This window comes from Ovis aries, chromosome 22, assembly GCF_016772045.2.
Source record: "Ovis aries strain OAR_USU_Benz2616 breed Rambouillet chromosome 22, ARS-UI_Ramb_v3.0, whole genome shotgun sequence".
Lineage (NCBI taxonomy): Eukaryota > Metazoa > Chordata > Mammalia > Artiodactyla > Bovidae > Ovis > Ovis aries.
This window is the reverse complement of record NC_056075.1, coordinates 40,400,645-40,419,090: the sequence shown is the minus strand read 5'-3', so window position 1 is coordinate 40,419,090 and position 18,446 is coordinate 40,400,645. Positions and strand designations below refer to the sequence as shown.

Here is an 18,446-nt window from a genome sequence, read left to right as displayed (position 1 = left end):
ACTTTACAGTAAGAAGAAATGTAATTTATAGGCAAAGAAGAAGATGAAAGTTGCTAAGAAAATATTTGTAAAGCCGCTTTGCAGCCCCCCAAAATACCTCCAAATCATGAGTCAAAAATTCAAGATTGAACTTTCTCGCCCGAGGTTCCAGGCGCCTACTAGAATCACCTACTTTGGCAAGCCACGCTGCGCGGTTCCACTCGCCGTAGGTCTGCAGGTAGCGGCAGGCGTCCGCAGCTTTGTCTATCAGGCAGAGCAGCTGGACGCCCTCTGGAAGATAAGACAGCAGCCCCGTGAGTGACGCTGGAGCTGTCTCTCTGGCGAGTCACTGAAGGGTAAAACCACCATTTGACTTCACCTGGTCTTGGACATTTTATACCTACTGGAGACATGACTGACTTAAATTTTAAAATGAAGTATTAAAATAGGGTTTTACAATGTTATCACTCAAGTAACCTGGGTTGGCAGTACAAATACAGTCCAGAAAACAAACAATCTCACTCACTGGTTTTAACGTTTAGGGCACCCACGTTTGTCCAATCTATGTCTATTATTTCAGCCATTATTAACAACACCCCTTTTACTCTTTAAAAATGCACTGGTCTAGATGACTAAATTATATGGTCATCTTATAATATGAGGGCTTCCCTGGTGGCTCAGATGGTAAAGAATCTGCCTGCAATGCAGGAGACCCAGGTTCGATCCCTGGATCAGGAAGATCCCCTGGAGAAGGGAATGGTAACCCACTCCAGTATCCTTGCCTGGACAATTCCATGGACAGAGGAGCCTGGCAAGCTATAGTCCATGGGGTCACAAAGAATCGGACACAACTGAGTGACTAACACTTTCATAATATAAACTGCAAGCAATAATTTATTTTTCTCCAGGGTATATCAAAAAGAAATATTTCTAATAATCAAATAGTTTCCTAGGAATGGGTCTGATTTTTCAGAGTACTGACAAATATATGCAATTTTTCAGAGTACTGACAAATATACCCCCAAAGCATGCCTCACCTGCCAGTTTTCCATTGGCGATCATATTAGTTGCCACGAGCTTGATGGTGCTCTGGGAGGGGCCTGATGAGGTGACGGTGGTGACCAGACAGGCTTTCAGTGAATCACAGTAATAATGCTGGTTGTCTGCGCTGGTTTCCAAAAGCAACTGCACAGCTCTGTCTGTCTAATAAGGGAAACAGTTCTAGTTATGAGGCCATTTTCCTCCAACATAACCTTTCAAGATTCATAATTGGAACACTGAAGTTTTCAGTTTAAAGAAGATTTTCATTGTCAAAAATTATCCATAAACACATTGATTACATGTATACAAGCTGAACAAAAGTGCAACACTGCTTCTTTAGGACAAATGTAAAAGCACAGATACACCGCTTTACACAGGTACTTATTTAAGCTCTGTACTAGTCAGAGACAAAACCAAACCAAAACAAAACAAAACTAGGCAGGCCTCATGTGACCTTCAGTTCATTTCAGGTCAGTCCCTCAGTCGTGTCCGACTCTTTGTGACCCCATGAATTGTAGCACGCTAGGCCTCCCTGTCCATCATGTGACATTATGGAAGCCAAAATTACAAGTTGGTTTACCATGTATTTTTGCTTTCTCAGAACGTCTGTTGGTCTTATTTTGAGGGAAGGCATATATTTACACCTATGCTTTCAGGGAAATGCTATAGTGTGTGTGCACAGTGACTGTATGTGATATAAATGATGCTGAAAAATACTAATCAACTAGCAACTCCCTGAAACATGAGAAGAGTTATAAAAACTGACATACTTGACCCAAGAGAAGCAGCTGGTCTGTACATTTCCTTGTATGATCATAAGTTGACCGTTTTACTTCTTGGAGATTAACCCTTTCCAACTGAAATTTCTAGAGCAGAAAAAAAAAAAAGAGAGAGAAAACTGAGCCTGGATTTTAAAACTTTTGAATTATTTAACTATTAGTAAACATTACTTTGACTTCTGAGTCAGAGAAGAAGTCCAACAATTTAATAAGAATTTGAGAAGGAAAAAATGTTGAAATGTACTACAGTCTGTGCGTAAGTCTGCCTGTTTACAGAAACTGGAACTTTAGTAGAGCTGGAAGAAAAACCCCTATGTGTAATTCAGTACTCTACTGGAGGTTAAACAAATTATGAAACTACCTTTACATATATAGAACAGCAAATTCAAACCAAGTAAATTAAGTATTTGTTATTTATAGAAAATTAATAACATGAGAAAATTCAAACGAACCAAGTTAAAATTTTTTAAGAACCCCTCCCAAAATTAAAAGGCTGTTAATAATAAAATTTTAATGTCTACTAAAAACTCAGTAAGCGTTTATGAGCTTTTCAAGTCCTGAAACAGGCCTTTTTTATGTGACTGTGCCAAGGGACTCATTTCTGTTATGTGGACCTTTACTTAGTACAAAGTTTCCCAACTTTAAGATACTTACAAAGAAAGACATAGCTTTAAAGGTTTTTAATGTATGAAACATAATACCTGAAAATAGGCATTTTCACAGAGGACGTCGTAACATATATCTAGCGGGTTGTTCACTCTGTCCCGAGGAACAGCTTCTTTAACCACTGGTGTGCTCACGGCCTTTTCCTGGGACAGGCTGTGCAGATAGTGGGCGGCGACAGTCCAGAAGTGCAGCTCCGATTCATCACCGTAAAGCCTGGCCAGGGTGAGACCAGTCTCCACTGACCTCACGCAGCAGCATGGGGCCTGGACGGGGACTCCCCCAGGGCAGCCTGAAGTGCTGGGAGCATGGTGCTGGCCCATGAGAGACCAACGTGCCGGCTGGTGGAAGAGCTGAAGCTGGAAGAGTCTCCAGCCCTGTTGCTGGGTCTCAAACAGCACAGGGCCCTGACTGCATGGGGCCCCTTCCGACCCAAGCCTCCCTTTGTTCTATGTTAAGAGCCACACTGCGGTGCTGTAGCCTGCTATTATTTACCTGGTTTGCCATCAGCACATCTTTCAATCTGCACCAGTTAAGGAAGAAGTTCCTCTGGGATCACTGACTAGATAAGATGTGGAAATAATATGCTCTTTATTCTCTGGGGAGTGGAGGGAAATGTCTTTCTTATAAGGGATGGCTCTACTCTAAGTAAGAATACATAGGTTATTACTTCTAAATATAATCTAAATATAACTTATGGGTATACTTAGGATATGCCGCTTGTAGCTGACATTTTAAAAAGCTATCTGTAGAATGGAGTCTTTTCAATAGAGAAGGCCTAGATCTCATGCCTTTTTCTTTTTCCTGTTTGTAATACTACTTTCAAAACGATCTGTAAGCCAACTATAAAGGATGTACTGATATATTTTCTAAAATTCCAAAGAGTTTGGTTTTAACTAACAACTCTTGATGAAAGAGTTAGCCTGAAATTCCCTGTCTCTTACACAGAACACTTCAAATAGTGTTACCTTGAAACAAGCAGGCATCTCTGCAGGAGAGTAAACTCTGGATCGAGCAAGAGCTTCTTTATGTCACTGCAGGCAGGAATCCAGACAGAGGCAAGACAAAATTTTTGAATCCAACAATAAAGGAGATAAATCAATACACTCTTAAAATGGAAAATTCTACCCAAAAGATGTGATAAGAACCTACAAAAGAAGTCACTTTGCCACGGCCCTGAAACTGCAAGAGCTTACAGGGTTTAGACAGTATCTAGGCTTGGAGAAGTGGAACCCATCAACTACCACAGCTTAAGGTTCTAATTCTGATTTACCTTCTTGAAGCAGCTCAACTCCCATTCTAAAAAATATGAACAGCTACCTAACTACAGGAATAAGAAGGTCCTTGTTGATAAAATGATTTTACTAAATGATCATCAGGAACACTCTATACTTCAGAGAAGACACACTCAGAATTTATTCTTCAAAGTACTGAAAAATTAAAATACATAAGGAAGAAAGGATAGTGTTTCATAAATTGATATTTCTACAATAGCCCATTATAGACTATTTATAAATCAGGAAGAAGGGGAGATAGTCTTTAAATCTATTCTTTTCCATTTAAACATAAATGCTAACCTTGGGACAGAGAAGAGAAAAAAGTAATTATTTTGAATTCGACATCAATATAACATTCCTTTAGCATTAATTTATTAAGTATTAAAATATATGTGATGGATTTTAGATTGCCAAGATATACTTTCCCAAGAACTCCTTGTGGAATCAAATTCTCCTTCTTCCTTTCCAGTGTTATTCACAGTATCTATCTGTAAATGTTCTTGACTCTAGGGAGCATATTAATTTCTTAGAATTGTGCACACACAGAACCTGACACAGAGAACCTATCTTAGCAGAGAGAAGTTGACACACAAGAATTGCCCTGTGTACATCCATTCTCCAACGTGAGGCTTTGCAGGGCATTTGTGCTGGAGGCAGGCTGGCTACAAGGCGGCTTACCCCACTGCTTCTTCTCCTGCCCTGACATGAGGCCACAGCAATCTGAAACTTATTTCCACAAAACAAAGACTCTAAAGGGAAACAAACCGAGGTAAAGAGAAGGGTCTCTCCGTGGGCCACTAATATTTTCCAAAACAAAGCTTAATTTTTAAAAGTCTAAATAATTATGTTTTTCTTTTTCATAGTGTTATTCTCTAATAAAACACAGTCAGAGTGCTTACTTAGACAATGAGTTCAACTGCTCTTGAAGGAGATTCTTTATTTCTTCATTTTCTGGATAATCACTGTACCAAGAAAAGATTTTTAATGAGTTAATTTTCTCTTTATTTACCACCATTTATTTCTTCACCAGGAAAAAAGTTGTGTTAATACAGAAATAACTTCTTTGTAGTCCTTGGTTAAAGCAACAGACCACTCAGGAACCGACCAATCATCTTTAATGTCTGCTTTTATCTCATTTAGGCAAAACTGAGAAATGAGCACCGAAAGTTTCTCTGGCTTTCAAGAAACCAGGAAATTTATTAGTGAGCTGTTACTAAGGAACTTAGCAACGACTATAGGACTCTGCTAGTTCTGCTCTGCAAACTTAACGTTCATTTCTCTGAGTAGATACTTCTTGGAGAAAGAACATCTCATCACATTTATTTTTTTAATTCTCCTAACCCAGGGCTTCACTGGTGGCTCAGTGGTAAAGAATCCATTCGCCAGTGCAGGAGATGTGGGTTTGATCCCTGGGTCGGGAAGATCCTCTGGAGAAGGAAATGGCAACCCACTTCAGTATGCTTGCCTAGAAAATTCCCAGACAGAGGACCCTGGGGGGCTACAGTCCATGGGGTCACAAAGGGTCAGACACGACTAAGTGACTGAGCACACACACCACCCATGCCTATCTGTGCATTCCACAAGCAAAGGTCCCATAACACTTTTGGGAGTTTAACTAACAACCACCAATAATGGTTTCTGTGACTATTTTTTGCAAGGAGGCAGGCTATAAAACATAAAACACTTCTGAAGTAGATTCCTTTACACTGCTTTTAAAAAGATTTAATCTTGTCCCCTGACCCTGATGCTGGGAAAGCTTGAAGGCGGGAGGAGAAGGGGATGACAGAGGATGAGATGGTTGGATGGCATCACCAACTCAACGGACATGAGTTTGATTAAGCTCCGGGAGTTGGTGATGGACAGGGAGGCCTGGTGTGCTGCAATTCATGGGGTCACAAAGAGTCAGACATGGCTGGAGTGACTGAACTGAATTGAATCTTGTCCCCAAATTCCTCTTGGCCTCAACTGGCCCTCTTCACACTCAGTACACCATGCCCAGGTTCAGACCATAAGAGGACCACAAAGTCACCTGAGAGACCCATGTGTACTCACAGCTGTGCCCAGGTCTCCAGAGTGGGAATGACAAGAGGCAGATCAGTGGCTCTTTCAGGGTCTCTGCCATCACTGCTTTAACTCAGTGTTAAGGTTCCAATCCCTGTAAGCCCTGGAGACCAGCTACTAATTTTTATGGAGTGTCCTTCAATCTTAAATCAATTAAGAAAGGAAAACAACAATGCAAAAAAACTTACACATGAGAAATGTCCAAAGAATACTGTCCATTCCAAGGCTGATGTAATAAGAAAGCTTTCAAGGCGAGAGCAGCCCTGGGAACAAGGAGATATGGGCACCACACAGGCTCTAGACAAAAACACAGATTTTGCTTTTAACAAGTAGAACTGTATACAACTATAAAGTTTCCGCTGTAGACAGTTCACAGAGAAGTCAGCAGAAAATGATGTATAAGTCTGGTGGTGGCAACTCAGAGAGCGTATTAGTGTAATCACTGCTTAAGACACAGGGGCTAAGTGTCAGGCAGAAAGTTAGACTGAAGAGTTTCTGACCCCACAGAGACAGTACTGAAAGTTCTTGGAAACAGCATCATATGAAATGTTATTAAACAAGTCTCATAGTTCTGGATTCCTTTTAGACACTGCTAAAAAGAATATTATTTCATGCCATTTTATGCCCCTGATCTAGGCAGCAGGTAAGAAGGATTCTCCAACTTAAAAACAGGGATTCCAATTTTCTACATTTGTCTGACTTCCCCTTTTACTGGGAGAAGAGGCAGTGTCAGAAAAATGTAAATAAGGGGCGGGGGTGGAAGAAGACCAAGCTATCCTAAGAAAACAGATTTGAATCAACATATTATGATCTTCTCTACTTTTCATAAAGGAGAAATGAAGCAAATATACTAAATATTGTATCAATGCATATGACCTCAAATGATTTTATTATCCTACATCAGTAAGGTCCAAAATACATTTCTAATTCCTCAGAATAGAAATATATTACATCAAACATATTTTTCCAAGCTCAAATCAGCACATATCTGGCAGCAAACACACAGAAATCTTTATTCTAACTCCATGTTTACACTCTCACCAGTCTTTATTCTTTAACATTTACTGAGTGTTGTTCTGAGTTTAAAGTTCAATTTGGGGGAATATACGCACAATTTCATTGACTTTCCCCATTATTATTTTAAAACTTGCCCTTTTTAGCTGAGGTTGTACCACTAGAGAGTCGATAGGATTTTTTTTTTTTTAAGGAAAATTTTAAAAGAAAAATGTAATCTAAAATCTGGTTGAGAGTCACCTGTTCATTCATGGTATTAAACAGTCATGGTACTAAACATGGTAGCCCATTAAGCTAACAATGGGTTCTCATTAATTATATAAATAGTTTAACTTAAAACAAGTACCTTGGCTTTGGAGACTTTTAGACTCAAATTTTAAGATCAAGGTCAAAGAACAGCTTCTCAAACATCTAGATTATATCTGCATACTTCTTTACCTAGAACTAATAACTAAATTAAAATAAAAAATCATTCTTGAAATTCCCTTAATTTCCTCAATAACTTTACGTTTCAAGTTAGTATCTATGCTTGTCCTTCCCTAGAGGGAGGTTCTGCTACTTCTGCAGAGCTGGCAGGGATCTTGAGGACAGATGTGGCGATGCAGTGCTCAACTGCAGCTCACCAGACAGCACTCACAATTCCAGAGTAAGAAGTGATGGTTCCCAAATACAGTGGCAGGGGTGGGGCAGTGGCACAAACAAAAGCACATTCAATCTAAGTTAAAGGCAGCCCAGTCAACACACACAGCGACTCGGTAGTGCCTCAAGCACAAACGCAACAATGAAGGCTCATGTTTTTAAAACCCTACTGTCTCTGAATGTGCCAAGGACTGACTCTGGGAAGGTACAGACAATTCCCAGAGCCGACAGTTTCTATGATGAAACTCTGTAAATGACTAAACAATTCTCTTATGACATTTTTTTACAGATCAGATAGCCCAGTGTATATGACAAAGGTATGCCTGGAAAAAATTTAATGTAGGGACATCTCATTTTCAAATAGATTGATGAGTGCACTCACAAACTTCTGATTCATAGCTACTTTTTACTAAAACAGCTTTCATTCAGAAAGCTCAGAAAAAAAAATCTCAAAACCACCATACAAAAAAGGGCAGGGTAGTGCAATCATCTAATTCTGTTTTGACTGGCCCTTTAACAAGTCATAAGACAGGCATCACAATTCATGATACTTTCCAAAGTTATTTTTCCATGATATATGGTTGCAAAAGACACAAGACTCACTATTAAAAAACCAGCAGCACTTTACCACTAGATCCGTGTCCTCTGATGACCTCTCCTGAAGTCTGAGGAAGTCATTTTTATTCATGTAAACATCTTTGATCTTTTGACAGAGCACTCAGACAGGGGTCAAGGAAAGGGCACTGAGTAAATCAGCCTTGGGGAATGACTGACATCTAATTACAGAGTCTAGCATCTCAATAGTATCAACATTCAAGCTTTAAGTTAATATACATTCTTAAACATAGATTCCTAGAAAGAATGAAATGAAACAGAAGCAGCTCTCTCCCATGAAAAGAACAGCTGATGCAAAATAAAGACACTTCCAAGCATCCTTCCCTTAGAACTCCATACCGGTCAACTCCTGCTCGTCCATCCTAAAGCACGTGGACTTCATGGACATCTCCAGGACCCTGATACACCCGTCATCGGAAGCCAGGATCACTTTATCTGACGTGCACCAGTCCACGTCCAATATCCGAAAGGTTACATTTCTTCCACTTCTTAAACTGCTCACCATCTGAACCTTCAAGAGTGAATTTGGTTGTCACTTTCAGAAAGAAAAGGAAGATGTTTATCATTCCAGACTAAACGAGCAAGAAAGATAGTGCCTGTGGCGAAGGTCCAGTTCATGTTTAAAACTGAGCAGTCGTGGGCAATCTATCTTCCACATGCAGACTGCATTTTGAAGGTCCCAGAGATGGTGATAACATTAACAATCTGTTGAGCTGTCACCTTTAGAACAGAAATACTATGAAAGAAAAATTTTTAAAGGAAGAAAACTGCTCTAAGAAGCTTGACAAACCCATTTATAAATCAGAAGGAAGGAAAACAAGTACATAGTTCCTGTGACCAGCAGTTTCATTTGCAGTGAACCCATGTGGAGCTGGGCTTACCTCTTTAGAATCCCACACTTCAGCTCCATCATTGTACATTGCTATTAATTTTTGGTTTCCTTTACCAGGGGCGAAACGAATCTTCTTCACCCAACTTCGGTGTGTAGGTATTCCTCTGAGGACCAACAGAAGCCAAAACACCAATATGAAGTAGAGTAATATCTCGTCATTGAGAGATATGTCCAATGTCTCTTTCTATTTTTGCTTTTGACAAGGTCTAGTGACATGACAGGACAACCACTCTGCTTTCTGGGACAGGGGTCACATACGACAGACATGGTCTGCTCTTTAACAGCAGATGGAATAGTGCCCCAGCACTTCTGTGTGAGCCCCCTGCAGGTAAGGGTCATCTATGAATATTCCAGAGTTTAGCTCAAGGCCGTTCCTCCCAAGTTCTATAACAAGAGACCCAAGGATCCAACCTGCACATGACTATATTTAATGACACTATTGCCAAGTGGCAAGCCTCTAATGGAACTATATCAAGACTTTTTGTTTCAGCCAAATAGTACACTTGAATTCTTGACACATACCTGGATACTCTGCCTTTCAAATCCCAAAAATTTAAATTTCCATCCATATCTCCAAGAACTAACGTATCACCTTTCCAAGCAATGCAAGTAATGCTACCCATACTCCCCTAGAAAAGAACAGCAACAAACACACATCAATTTTACCACTTATAAGCAGTCACAACAGAGGAATACTTTTATTTAACAACTGTGCTGAAATAATAAAGATATCTGGCTGGTGGTTTAGTCACTAAGTTGTGTCTGACTCTCCGACCCCACAGACTGTAGCCCACCAGGCTCCTCTGTCCATTGGATCTCCCAAGCAAGAATATTGCAGTGGGTGTTATCTCCTTCTCCAGGGGATCTTCCCAACCCAGGGATTGAACTTGGGTCTCCTGCATTGCAGGCGGATTCTCTATAGACTGAGCCACCAGGGAAGCCCCAAAGATATCTTAATAAAACCTAATTATAGTATGAACATCATCAAACACTAACAGAGTGTAGTCACTGAGGGCTACCTAGCATTTCAATTTCAACTAAGAAGAAACAGAAGATTTCAATTCAATAGACGTTATTATCTGAACTAGATTAATAGAGAAGGGATGTCTTTTGAGGAAGAACTACTTCAGAGAAAAGAAAATTAAAAGAAGAAAAAAGAGAAGGAAAGGAAGTTCTTTCAGGAGCTCTTGTCTCCGAGTTATCCCGCACTGCTAAAGGATGAACACACTTATTCTGGGGGAACTCAGAGCTGTCTCACAACTAACTGTTCTCACAACTATCCTCTACTGAGGATCCATCACTACGCAGTACACCTGAAACTAACATAATACTGTATACCGACTATATTTCAATTAAAAAAGAAAAAAGATTCATAGCTTCGCTGATACCTTCATGAATAATGAAGGAGAAGAGATACTATGCACTGAAGGCAGCTATAAAATCTGAATTCACAGAAGGTTCTGCAGAGAAGTTACACAGGGAAACACAAATACAAGAATGAGACACGTCTGTAATAAATCACAGTGGGTTGGAAGGAGCATGCAGCTCTAACACACGCACAGAGGTACCGTGATGAAGAGACATGGAGTTGGGGCTCTCAGAAAAGCTGTGCGGGCCTGAATCCCAGCTGCATCACTGAATCTGTTGTGTGATGTGCAGCATGCTTCCTTAATCTTTATATGTCTGGATTTATAGTCGATAAAGTAAGGCAAACTCATAAAATTTGAGGAGTTGCTATTAGTGTTAATAAATTTTTACAGGTAAAGGCCTTATGTCAATGTTTGCCACAGAGTCAATATAATGCTAGCTATTCAATAATATTTCTCAATTACTTTTCTACTTACATTCTTATATTCAAAGAAATCTTATTTCCTCATTTATAAAACAATATTAAAAATTCACGTTTGGTTCTCACAATATTGCTAGTAAGGAGTAGGAATACTCCAGAGTTTTGCTAAATTGGCTGTTAAACGACTTGCACATACACCAAATACTGCATAAATCCTAGTGGTAGTCAAGAAACAAGAGATAAAATTGGATTTAAAATAATTATTTTAATGATTCAATTAGTAAAAAACTTAGAAAGCTATGTTAAATAAATAGAATTCAGTACAGTATAAAGCAATAGTCCAAGATCTTATTTTTATTCTTCTGACCATATTAACAGAATAGAATGTTTAAGAGTTTGCCTTTAAATGTAACTTTTTTAGTCCTGAGAGCTTTTTTTTTTTTTTTTAACATTTTTACATCACTTTCTAACTTCTAAAAATTAGAATATTAAAAGTTCAGTCCAGAAATCTGTCACCAGCTTAGAATTACAAGTGATGTATTAGAACTTTCTACCTAAGAGTTTGTTGATGGGATATAAGCCATATGAAGATTCTAAGGTGCTTTCGGAGAAATGTGGGACAAACTCGCTTTCTGACTCCAAATAATCCCGAGAACAAATGAAAGATTTAAAACTCAGTAGAGTATTATTAGTTGGCACTGATACGTTGCTTACATGTAAAACACGATGTTCAAAGGATCGAAGTAAAGCTGGCAGCAAACAGATAATCATTCTCTCCCACAGTTTTCTGAATAAAGGCAGTCAGTCAACTATAAACTCTCCATGGGAATTAATTTAAAATATATCAGGCTTCTTCTTTTTACCATTTTTATATGCTCTATTGTTGGGGGCCAAAATTTAAAGGTAAAGTTCCAACTCAAAATAAATGGCTTAGTGGCTTAGTACTTTATATTTGGAAGGAAGGTAAAGAAAAACATTAGATTAAAATAAACAAAACCTCTGCCTCAATTCTACACACTGGTCATTGAAAAATATTTTGATTGCTAAAAATAAACATAATGTTCAGATGATGAATTTAATGTTCAACTGCTGAATGATACAGATATGAACTAACACTCAATTCTGATAGAGCTGAGTATAACAAAACATTTAAATAAGCATATATTTTAGGTTTTTGTTTTTTAATCATGAGTAAGTAACCCATAGTCTTTTATTTGGTATCTGCAGGAATTAATATGATTTGAACTTGGTAAGTTTTTAGAGAAACTAGACAGATCCCATCTCCTGACCCTAAACAGGATCCTATAGTAAACTGCTTGAGGAAATTGGATCTGGAAGATTACAAGTGGCAAACTTTGAAGTGAACTCCACTGAAGATCTAAGAGGCCCAACTAAAACAACTGTGGCATCACAGCTGTGGATTGAGCAGAACTTTTTGAAAGGGCTGTCTTGAAGATGGCAACTATGGAGGAGCTATGGTGACTGGAAGTGCAAAGAATCAGGAAGTGTGAAAATTGTTAAAAAAGTTTATTGACTTAAATAACTTGGCCTATGTTATGAATAAAAAGAAACCTTTGTGCAGAAAAAATAAAAAAATAAAAAAATAAAAATAAACATAATGAACCCACATCAATCATTCATGTTTTATACAGTAGATACATAACTCTCTTCCTAAAATAATCTGCTCTAAAATATGCACTAATTTCACTGGAGGCTGGATCCTTATTAGGCTGGTCATTCTTTGAAGAAACTGCTTCCAGCTGTGGAATAAAAGGATCTGGCAGGCAGAATTAAGACTTGCTATATCCTGACCAGACCTCCATAAGAGGAGGCAGAATCTTAAAAGCTGTGTTGTGCAAAAATCCTGAAAGCAGCAGGACTTTTCCTTCTCCCTTTCTTCCTTACAAGAAGGAAAATTCATGTGTCTAGTGTTCAAAAGTTTTAAACTTTTTTTAGAGTGGAGGAATCTAGAATCTCAGAAATTATTGGATTATTTCTATTCTAATCTCAAAGGTGATGTAATCAGAAAACAAAGAGAATGAGCTATTTGCAAGTGGCACTAGAGGAGCTAAGGTGGGGCCTTCTCTGAGGTCTAGAGGAGGAGCTCTGCAAGCAAACTGATTTTCCAGAGTAGAGCTCTTTACACTGCAACTCTTATGGCCACGTTCTTGAACTGCAGTTTTTCTTTCTACGCACTTAAAACTAGGTTACTGCTCCTATTATAATGCCAAGTATCAATCTTTCACATTTGCATTATTTTTATCCTTTCAAACTAGTGAAAACTTTTGGCATTATTAAGAGTTTAAAATAGACATTACTAAATCTCAGATATGACTCATTCTATATGACAGTAAAACTGGAATTACAGCTTGAAAAGCACTTTCACATGCTAGTTATATATAATAAGATATATATATATATATATATATATATATATATATATAGTCTCATTCTCTACTTAACAGTTATAGTAATATTAGCAAAAACATTTTCTTCATCCACTCAGTAAAAAAACCCCATGAGGTATACGCTGACACAAATAATTAACTATAAATCCTTAGAGAATTCCACAAGGCCATGAGGGATATATATGTTAGTAAAGATTAATAAATACCTTTACACCTACAACCTGATTACTGTTACCTAAAAATAATACTAGATTTTAAATAAAATCTTTCAGGGTAATACTTGAAATGGAAAGAGGAGAGACTATGAGTCCAACACATAGACCTGGGTTTAAACGCTGCTCTGGCATGTCACGAGGCTGGGCAACCTGGGGAAAGTTACTCATTCTCCCTCAATCCTATTACAGATAAAATGGAAATAGTTCCTCATGAATTATTATAATGACAAAAATGAGCAGCACATGATATGTCATCAAAATAGTTATAATGCTATTCTCCAAAAGTATGAGACAAATTTAATCGATGGTAATATCTCCTTAATAAAGTTTATTTAGATTAAACTTTTCTGAAATAGTTTTCCACCTTAACTGTGGCTTCAGTGGATATAGAACTAATGAGGTCTATGGTAAGAAATCTTCATGCAGGTTTAACCACAGTTTGGACTCACGTCTGGTGGGATCCGAGCACTGTCTTTCACTGAGTTTCCTTCAACAGTGAGATGATAGACTTGGCCGTCATTATCAGTGAACACAAAATGCTCCCGGGCAGAGATGTTCTGACTGAGTTCAGATTTACTTTCAGCCTCCTGCAACAAGCTTTGGGATAGAGGAAAAGAAGATGAAGATTTTTTTCCCCTAGAGTGACATAATTAATTAACTCACTCAAAATACAGATGGATTAACAGGAGGTCAAATCATTTAAAAAAAAAAAGGCTGAAACTAATCTTTGCCCGGCAATAATAGGAAAACACAAATTATTCTTTATACCACGACTGAATGTTTACCCTGTACAGAAGAATGTAGTGATCTAGACTTCACATGGGAAAGAAGCCTCTTTGCTGTTTCTGCTGCAAAACAGAGGCCTTACCTTGGCCCATCATTCTCTCAAGTTTTTTATTTGTAAATCTGGTGGGGATGGGGCAGTACAAAAGTTAGAATTCCTAATACATTTTCTGCAGTGAACATAGATGACAATAGGGTCCACCTGGGTGTTCATGCTATGTTCATTTGAACTTCAGAAGCTGAAGTCCATGCAGCCAAAGGGCACTGAGAATCTATCATGCTCACTAACAGGCACTGACATATAAACTGCACGCTGCTCCCAATGCAATTACTAACTAACTCTTTAGTTATCTGAGCGTGTACGGAACCATCAAAGTCTGCTCCAAAGCGGACTAGAGATGCCTAAGGATGCCACCCACCAAATTCCCAACCAGGACTTAGCAAATTTCCCAACCAGGAAATAATAAATTCCTGGTTCTCTGTAATAACCAGGTTATTACAAATGACAGTGGCGGAAGCAGGGCACCTGATCACAGATGACTCGACAACGCTCAGCTCTGTATCTGAGACCACGGTCTGGCGGGCCATGGCCTCTCGGGTGGCCAGCTGTTTCTTCCGCAAGCTCTTCAAGTTGTGAGAAGGTGACCATTCCTGTGAATCAAAGGCAGACACACCCACAGGTGCTCAGTCCCTCTTTCTTCCAGAAGAGCGGGTCATACTCACCACTGCCCAGCATCACTTCTTGTTACTACACATGAACTCACAACTTGTTCTTAGGTTTTACTTTAATTTTTAGAAAGGCTGAAGGCATGCATTTTTATTAAAGCTTATGACAGAAGGTTTCAATAATCCATCTCTTATTTCCTTCCCCCTCGAATCTTCAATTAGAGCTTAAGGGAAAAGAGCTTGATGACAAACTCCTAAAGACTTAAACTTTTGATGCTTTCCATTTTTCAAAATCAAAATAATACATTTAGTTATGGTACCTCCCACTCCTTACCTCCCCACCTCCCCCTTAGATGAGCTGATCACACACTCCTCCAGTCATCGCCCATTATCACCTATAGGCCCACCCCAAAACTCTCCTTTTATTTATTTACTCCTGTTTATTCTAAAGCATTTAATCTAATACCCTCTCATATGTATAAATTCTTAAACATGTAGTTATTTTACATGAAGGTATCTGTGGTCTGCATGAACAGCAGTGGATAATGTATCTCATCCCATTGCTCCTTTTACTGGGCACAACGTATTCAAGTCCCACCTCTGTTGTTTCTGTATGTTACAAAGTACTTCGTGGGTACATCTGCCAATTTTTAGTCTAGTTTTTAGTTTAGTTTTCCTAGGAAAGGACACTCAGATTGTCTCTATACTCTCATCATGGGAAATTACACTGCACTAAAATTTCAATGTCCACACAGAAGTTCCTGTATGACCAGAAGCTGACCAACTGGGGCAAAGAGGATGTCTGTGTTTGATTAAGCCAGCTTGCTCTGCAGAATGGCTTCAGTGGTCTACATCCCTACCAGCAGTGCCTAAGAATTCTTACAGTCGATATCTCACCCACATAGGATGCTATTGGCATTCCAATTTTTGTTTGTCTAAAAGGTTTATCATGGCCATTTTACTTTGTACATCTCAAACCCAGGATTCTGAATATTTTTCACATGCTTGTTGGCCTTTTAGGTCTCTCTGACATTCATTAACTGGTCACATCTTTCATTTTGTCCATCTTTCCACTGGGGCTACTACTCCTTCATTGCAGGAGTTCCCGTAATACTAACCCCTTAGAGAATTAGTTAGCCCTCTGTCCATCTTAAGACACTGGAAAATTTCTTTTTTTAAAGTTGTCTTCCATATTTAACTTTGACAGTGGTATGATTCATTGAATAGAAAGCACCAATCTTGATGTAATCAAATTCATTAATTACCTTTCTGCCTTTTGGTTTGAGCTTCCGATATTCTCTTTTGCCCCCAGAACAGAAAAATATTCTTCTGTATTTGATTATATTAATTTTATAGCTGTAGTTATTTTCACATTTAGGTCATTAATCCTGTGGAGCCCACCTCTGAATATGGTATTATGCATAAATCCAGTATTTCTCTCTATTAAGTGAGAGGTTCCCCAATACTTTCTACTAAACAGGCTGTTCTTCCCCTTAGGTTTGTAAGTTCTTTGCTGTACTATAAGTTACTTTGCTGTACATTAAATTACCAAATACTTATGGGCCTATTAATGAGCTCTTTATTATACTGATCCATTTCTCTTACTTGGGCCAGTATGACATTACTTTATTTCTATGGTTTTATATCTACTGTATGGAGTGGGAAGGGGCCTACCTCCCCCATACCGCCTACATTACTCTCTTTTTTCCAAGGTTAACTTAGCTACTAGGACTTTTATTTTTCCATAAATATTTTATAATATGTTTATCATGCTCCTCAAAATATCTAAATTAAATTTTAATTGGACTTTAACATAATATTAGCTTAACCCATCCAAGAAAATTAGAATTATCTCCATTTGTTTAGATCATCTTCTCTGAATATACATTTTTTGCAATAAAACATATAGCAGTAATGATTTTAATTTGAGCTAAAGAAAAATATTCACCATGTATATACATACCCAAATAAACTGTTTACTTCTTTAAAACTGTAACTTACCAAAGCAGTTATTGCAGGGAAGTTTTTGGACATTTCTCTAAGAATGGTGCAAGTCCTAACATCCCATAACTCCAGGGGTTTATCTTTGAATACAACTGCCAAATACTGCCTAAAATAAACAAAATTACTAAATGAAGCTCTTTTTGCAGTGTTTTCACCATAAGTAGTACAAATAAAAAGTTCATAAAGCTCAGATGACACATTCTAAATGAAGAGAATTTAAACTAACTTTTAGCCCTCTTGATTAGTAGTTCTAAGAAGGTAAAGCTCTAAGATGACTTGTGAGAGTCACACACACCATCAGGGCAAGGAGTCTAGCTCAGAACGAAGAATGAGAAAAGGCATGAATTCACATCCAAATTTTAAAATAACCCTCCTGAGGCTCAATTTTCTCATTGAGACATGAAAATACCACTACTTGCATCAATGGGCTGATTGGTATGCAGGTTACGGGAAAAACTAAATGAAAAAGTGAGGAAAGTTTCTATCATGCCGCCTGTGAGGAACTGTGACAGAGTGGGAAATGTGACTTGTAGCTCAGTGTATCTCAGGACTTAAGATTCTCCCACGTGAGAGTTATATGACCTCAGACAAACCATGTGACCTTTTGAGTTTTAGTCTACTTACCTTTAAAATGGTGTTAATAATACCTGCCTCATCAACCTCACTAAATACTACAAGGATAAAGAAAAAGGGACAGCACACATGAAAGGATTTTATAAATCACAAGGGATTATGTAAATGAAATATGTCACACTTTTATTATATCTAATATAAAAACAAGTAGAGACATGCATGTAAATAACTAATATAAACAAAAGAGAACCTGGTAAATGCTATAAAGATTCACTATGAAAGCTGATATTAACTTTGACAATAGGGAAATGGCATTCTAGGCAGAGGTACAAGTGTGATAAGTGGCAAAAGACAGAAAAGGAGACAGGGTGTGTGGGGGAAATGTGCTACTTGAAATGCAGAGTGTGTGAGATGAGAACAATCATCGTTGAGAAAGAAGATTAACATGCGAATTTTGGATTCACATTAAAAGCCCTAAGACATCCTAAATGCAGTGCTATCGTGAATACAGATTCATTCTGTAGAGAACAGGGGATCCTTGAGTTTTGAGGCAGTGGTGATAATGGGACCAGACGTTTAAGACGTATTAATTTAGCAGGCTTGTGTAGAGTCAAGACTGACGAGAAATAGAAAAATCTGGCATCCAAATATTTTGAACAATTATCAGACTTTTTCATGGCAGGACTCCCTTACATTTGAAAAAATTATTGATTATCTCCCCCAAAGAACTTTTGTTTATGTGGGGTTTACTGATATTTTGCCTATGAAAAATTAAACCTGACATAATTATAAACTATATTCATTTGCTTAAAATGAGAAAAGAGAAAACAACTACCAAAATGGCAGATGAAAACATAAGCCATGTTGATAACTGCATTAAATATGAATAACTTAAACACTGCAATTAGAAGCAGAGATTATCAGATCAAATAGTAAAATAAGTCCCGTTATATGTTCTCTTTCAGAAATCAACTTTATATACAAAGACAGAGGTAAGTTACAAATAGGAGGAAGGAAAAAGATATACCATGCAAATACTAATCAAAAG

General features: G+C 38.1%; 1 protein-coding gene and 1 non-coding gene across 10 annotated transcripts in view; one reads left to right on the top strand and one right to left on the bottom strand.

Moving 5' to 3' along the window:
* The window catches only part of WDR11 (WD repeat domain 11), a 55,357-nt gene that overhangs the window by 3,550 nt on the left and 33,361 nt on the right, over nucleotides 1-18,446 (bottom strand). For all 9 annotated transcript variants that reach the window (XM_012103030.5, XM_004020238.5, XM_012103031.5 and 6 more), the window contains 13 exons: nucleotides 16,823-16,931; nucleotides 14,682-14,806; nucleotides 13,822-13,969; nucleotides 9,483-9,589; nucleotides 8,950-9,064; nucleotides 8,408-8,579; nucleotides 5,989-6,097; nucleotides 4,639-4,701; nucleotides 3,431-3,496; nucleotides 2,501-2,678; nucleotides 1,791-1,886; nucleotides 1,017-1,182; nucleotides 173-270 (listed from right to left, as the gene is read on the bottom strand). In XM_012103030.5, coding sequence (XP_011958420.1) covers nucleotides 173-270; nucleotides 1,017-1,182; nucleotides 1,791-1,886; nucleotides 2,501-2,678; nucleotides 3,431-3,496; nucleotides 4,639-4,701; nucleotides 5,989-6,097; nucleotides 8,408-8,579; nucleotides 8,950-9,064; nucleotides 9,483-9,589; nucleotides 13,822-13,969; nucleotides 14,682-14,806; nucleotides 16,823-16,931 — 1,552 coding nt within the window. The remainder of the gene's footprint in view (nucleotides 1-172; nucleotides 271-1,016; nucleotides 1,183-1,790; nucleotides 1,887-2,500; nucleotides 2,679-3,430; nucleotides 3,497-4,638; nucleotides 4,702-5,988; nucleotides 6,098-8,407; nucleotides 8,580-8,949; nucleotides 9,065-9,482; nucleotides 9,590-13,821; nucleotides 13,970-14,681; nucleotides 14,807-16,822; nucleotides 16,932-18,446) is intronic.
* Nucleotides 11,810-11,880, top strand: LOC114110373 (small nucleolar RNA SNORD5). The gene has a single exon (XR_003586648.1). It is a non-coding gene; the product is annotated as a small nucleolar RNA SNORD5 (small nucleolar RNA).